The following is a 5,747-nucleotide window of genomic DNA, read 5'->3' as shown; positions in this document are numbered from 1 at the left end:
TGGGATAGCTGGGTCAAATGGTGGTTCCATTCCACGTTTTCTGAGGAATCTCCATACTGCTTTCCATTACACTGCTGGATTTTTAAATCATCCTGAAAACCATGAAGTATGATTAATCTTCTATTTATTTATTTTTTCTTGATAGTATATTTTCATTTAAATCATACATAACTCAAGTTTTGTACAAAGCTATATAGTGAAAAATTGGGGTTTCCCTCTAAAGCCTTAAGTATCCAAAGTTTAAAAGGTTAATTTTAAAATAATCAAACAAATAAAACAACAAAAACTTCGTGGTGTATTATTCTTTTAATACCTAGCTGCATTACAGATTTCATTTATTTCTTTTTTAATATTTTTGTAAATTTGCCATTAGATAAACTTGAGCCTATGGGATTTCCAGTGGGGCTTGTTCTGGTTTTGGCATCAAGGTTATGCTCATGGCCTCATAAACCCAAATCATTCTAAAAACGATTATAGAAAAGAAAGTAAGAGAATCTACTTACAAAATGCTATGAGTTTAGCGTTTGAGGATTCGCTTTTTTCCCGATAATTTCATTGTGACATTATACTTCTACATGATTGTTGGATTTATTTTGGAGGGGTACTAGAGATTGAACCCAGGGGTGCTTTATCACTGAGCTACATTCCCAAGCCGTTTTCATTTTTTATTTTGAAATATGGTCTCACTAAGTTGCTCAGGCATCTTCCTAAGTTGCTGAGGCTGGCCTTGAAATTGTGGTCCTTCTACCCCAGCCTCCTGAGTTGCTGGGATTACTGGAATGGGCCACAATGCTATGCTATAATGGTTGCATTTGTTACATATTTCTACATACACAGAATATAAGTATAATTTGATCATTGTCATTCCTTACAGACCCAACAAAGGGAAACTCGCTGAGCTGCAGGCTGAGCCAGTTCTTGCATTGTGGTACCTGCTCCACTGGAAAATACTCAGTTTTATTTGAGTAAAATATCCACTGATCAGAATAGAGTACATTTGGTGAATCAGCAAAACTGGAAAAGATATGTCATTGAATTGGAGGCTCAAGACTGGGTTACTGCCTCAGAGATAAACAAACATACTTAAAAGAAGAAAGGAAGGAAGGAGTAAAGAAGGAAGGACAGAAAATAAGGAGGAAGAAGACAAGAAGAAGAAATAATTCCCAAACATTCTCAGGAATCTATAATTCATCTAAGGTTTTAGAATTTGTTGCCGAAAATATTGCACCATGAAGTCTGCTCACTCTGGTACCCAGACAAGAAGTTCCACCATTCTGACATTCCACCCAACCATGGAAGAATTCTCAGATTTCAACAATTATATTGCCTACATGGAATCCCAAGGGGCACACAGAGCTGGCCTGGCCAAGGTAATTCCACCCAAGGAATGGAGAGCCAGGCAGTCCTATGATGATGTCAGTGACATCTTAATAGCCACTCCCCTGCAGCAGGTGGTCTCTGGGAAGGCAGGAATGTTCACTCAATACCACAAGAAGAAGAAAGCCATGACGGTGAGAGAGTATCACCTCCTGGCAGAAAGCGAAAAGTATAGAACTCCCCTTCACCTGAATTTTGAAGATCTGGAGAGAAAGTACTGGAAGAGCCGCCTCTATGACTCACCAATTTATGGTGCTGACATCAGTGGCTCCTTATTTGATGAGAACACTAAAGAGTGGAACCTGGGACACCTGGGAACCATTCTGGACCTGTTGGAGCAGGAATGTGGAGTTGTCATTGAGGGTGTCAACACGCCCTACCTGTACTTTGGCATGTGGAAGACCACTTTTGCGTGGCACACGGAGGACATGGACCTTTACAGCATCAACTACTTGCACTTTGGGGAGCCCAAAACGTGGTACGCAGTGCCCCCTGAACACGGGCAGCGCCTGGAGCGCCTGGCCAGGGAGCTTTTCCCGGGCAGTTCCCAGGGCTGTGAGGCCTTCCTGAGGCACAAGGTGGCCCTCATCTCGCCCACAGTCCTCAAGGAGAATGGCATTCCCTTCAACCGCGTGACTCAGGAGGCTGGTGAGTTCATGGTGACATTTCCCTATGGCTACCACGCTGGCTTCAACCATGGCTTCAACTGTGCGGAGGCCATCAATTTCGCCACTCCGCGGTGGATTGATTATGGCAAAGTGGCGTCTCAGTGCAGCTGTGGGGAGGCCAGGGTCAGCTTCTCCATGGACGCCTTTGTGCGCATCCTGCAACCCGAGCGCTATGAGCTGTGGAAATGCGGGCAAGACAGGGCGGTAGTGGACCACACTGAGCCTACAGCGCCTGGTAGACAGGCGATGACCACCTGGAGGGATGTCCTTTCACGTAGGAAAGCTTCCTCCAGCCTGAGACAGTTCCCACTCTGGCAAGACCCAGCAGCTCTGGACCACACCAAGCCCACCGCATCAGCAAAACAGAAACAGGTTCCTGGGAGACTGACCCCTAGCCTGAGACACCACCGAGGCCAGGGAAAAAGATGCCTCAAATGTCCTGTAGCCACAGGCTGTGGGAGCCGTGGCTGCACCCCAATATGTCCTGCGTCCTGTAGCATGTCATCCCCAAATAGTTATATGCAGCCCAGGGCTACAGTTAAGGGCTGCTTCCCAAAGTCTGGAAGGATCCGGGCGCGAACCAAAACTGTTAATCGTTTTTGTTCTTGGGAATTGGAGGCTCCTGAGCCTACTGTCTTGACACAGACCAAAGGACTCCTAATGGTGGCCACAGGGAACACAGCTTCAGGTTCTGAGCATCAGCCCTTGCCTGAGGATAGAGCTTTGATGAACGATTCTGTATCTGTGAGAGCTGGGCCCTATTTTCCTGCCAAGGCCTCAGGATGTCACTGTGCCCCTGATCTTCAACCCTTGGGTCCCCCACTGGATCCTGACGAACCAATGCACCCTGGTCCATGCTTGTAGTCTCTGGATAACTTCACTCTGAATCTCCCTGAAATTGTCCCAGTGACTGCTTCTGACATCATTCCACCTGTAAGAGTTACTAAGGATGCTACTGGGGACTGCATGACACCTGCTGAGGTTGTAGGCTTGGACCACTTTTATTCCTCTATGTTTCTGGATCCAGCGGAGGTCTCTAGGATCTTCTTGCCACTAGAGGGATTTGAACCTTTGAGTTTGGAGAAGGCCACCAATGGATGCTGTTAATCTTGTAAATGTGACTGTGTTTGACCCCTAATCCTAGTGTTTTGGTTCAGATATAAATTGTCCCCCTGAACTCATTCATATGAATTAGTCCTTTATGAGTGCTATTGTTTACCTAGGATGTGTCCAATAAAAGCTCAAGTGTTAAAACATGGAATCATTTTCATAAGAGAAATGATTAGATCACAATAGGTATGGCCTAATCATTGAATTAATCTAGTGATATGGATTAACTGGGTCAAAACTGTGGGCTCATAAGGTGTGGCTACAGAAAAGTAGATTGCTGGGGGCCTTTTGAGGAGTGTTGATTTTTCTCTCTCTGCTTCCTGGTTTCCGTGTTCTGAGCTGCTTTTCTCTGCCACACTCTTCAACTGCACTGTTCTGCCTCCTGAGGCCCAGAGCTATGGAGCTGACCAACCATGGAACCTATGAAACCCTGAGCCAAATAAATGTTCCCTAAGTTATTCTTGCTGGGTCTTTTGTTACAGTGATGAAACTTGATTAAAACAATGAGTCTTATGTTAATGGTTTTAAGAGTATGGAGAGTTAATCTGTGTATAGTGTTTAAGGGTGGGACCTTTAGAATGTGATTAGTTTAGATTAGGTCCTTAGGGTCCAGCTGTCATGACAGAATCCTAGTGACATTATAAGGAACAGGAAAGAGACCATATATACACAGAGGTATGTACACGCTCTCCCTACCATATGATGCAGCCAGTAGACACCCTTACAGGTGACTGCATCAACCTGTTTGGACTTTCATTCTCCAAAATCATGAGTCAAAAGAAATTTCTATGTTTGCCAAGTAGTCTGCCTCAGATATTTCATTATAGCAACAAAGTACTGACAAATCCACTCAGGAAACTTGGAAAGAACCATTGAAGTTCTCAGCCATACAGCAATTCTGGCATGGGCCTGTCTCTAGTACCTGTTCCCTGTTACTTTCAAGAATTGACATTTCTGAGGATGCCTGATGCTTTCTCCCACTATAACAACTAGGGCTCACTGTAGCCTAGGAAGTGGATCTCTCCACCCTATAAGCCGCCACAGCAAGTTGTAGCATCTCTCAGGGACTGTCAGACCACTCCTGAACATGGCTGTGCCTGTGGCCCCTACCATGGTCTAGATGCCATGCCTACCTCTTGTTTCTTATGTCCTTGTTTCCTCCTCTATGGTATATGCTTCTAGCCCCCACAATCATGGGTCAACATTGGATGATGCAGAGAATCTGACTGAACTTCTTTACTTTATCCCCAATTTCCATCAGGGTGTCTGTCCTTAATCAGACTTCCCCTGGATCTTGCCACTGCCAAAGTGAGGCCCAGTAGCACCTCACAGCCTGACAAGTATAACATGCTCTGCTTCCCAGGTTACCACCAACCACTGTTCCTGAAGAAACTAAACCTTTTGACCAACTGAGTCTGGTAGTTCTGGCCCCAGGCAGGTTTTGTAACATTATCGCTGTTTAATAAATTTGTTATTTCTAATGTGTACCCACAAAACAAAGAGAGGGAACCCTTAAAATATATTCTTCATATAAAAATTGTATGAAAGAGATATATCTAAACAGTGTTTCAGGTAAATATAAAACAATATAATTGGCGAAACTGTACAAAGGAAAATGCAAACAAACAAACCTCACTGGAGTCATGGATCTTAGTATCAGACAAACAAAATGAGATCAAAGTTATGTACAGGAAGTGTGTGTGTGTGTGTGTGTGTGTGTGTGTGTGTGTGTGTTTGTGTGTGTGTGTGATTTTTCTAGTTGTAAATGTCTTTATTTTCTAGTTGTAAAATAACTTTATTTATTTTTATGTGGTGCTGGGGATTGAACCCAGTGCCTCACACATGCGAGGCAAGCACTTTACCATTGGGCTACAGCCTTGGCCCTAGAAAAAGGGCACTTTAAAAAAATTGCAATTATTAACATATATTAATTGTGCAAATTAATGAGTTTTACTGTGACCTCTCCCGACATGAATATATCATGCTTTGATCATATCCACTGTCTAGAAGATTCTTCATAATACTAAAGAATTCTTTAAACACACTTTGCAATGAAAGTAAAGCAGTTATGAATGTCCATGAAACTTTTTCTTTCATTAAATATCAAAATATTTTTGTTGTGGTTGAGTATATGTAACATATAATTTATAACCATTTTAGTGACTATAAAAGACATTCTAATTATACAACCATCACAACCACTATCCATCTGCAGAACCTTTCCTCACCACAAAGTGGTACTCTACACATTAGGCAATACTTCTTAGTACACACTGCTCCAGCTGCCATAATCCATTATTCTAGTTCATTTGTGTGTTAATTTGACTATTATGGCACCTACAACAAGTGGAATGATACATTATGTGTTGTTTTGTATCTGGTTTGTTTCACTTAGTATAATGTGCACATTCACGTTGTAATATGTATCAGAATTTTCTTCATCTTCAACACTAGTCACTGTCCTAGTCTGTATGTACACAACATTTTGAGTATCTATTCGTCCATTGATGGAATCTGTTTTTTTTTTTTCCACCTTTTGGCTATTGTGAATAGTGCTGAATGAGCGCTGATGTACAAAAATATTTTACAGAC

The 5,747-nt window shown here is 42.7% G+C and overlaps 1 protein-coding gene across 1 annotated transcript; it reads left to right on the top strand.

Moving 5' to 3' along the window:
• Positions 1-1,229: 1,229 nt before the first annotated feature.
• LOC143387817 (lysine-specific demethylase 4D-like) lies at positions 1,230-2,909 on the top strand. The gene has a single exon (XM_076841973.2). It carries the CDS (start codon positions 1,230-1,232, stop codon positions 2,907-2,909), a length of 1,680 nt encoding a protein of 559 aa, XP_076698088.2.
• Positions 2,910-5,747: the final 2,838 nt, after the last annotated feature.

Source organism: Callospermophilus lateralis, chromosome 2 (genome assembly GCF_048772815.1).
Source record: "Callospermophilus lateralis isolate mCalLat2 chromosome 2, mCalLat2.hap1, whole genome shotgun sequence".
In the NCBI taxonomy this organism is placed as follows: domain Eukaryota; kingdom Metazoa; phylum Chordata; class Mammalia; order Rodentia; family Sciuridae; genus Callospermophilus; species Callospermophilus lateralis.
The sequence above is the reverse complement of the archived record's forward strand: the minus strand, read 5'-3'. Positions and strand labels throughout refer to the sequence as shown.

Coding starts and splice junctions, on each gene's coding strand:
- LOC143387817 (XM_076841973.2), top strand. CDS start 1,230: ATGAAGTCTGCTCACTCTGGTACCCAGACAAGAAGTTCCACCATTCTG.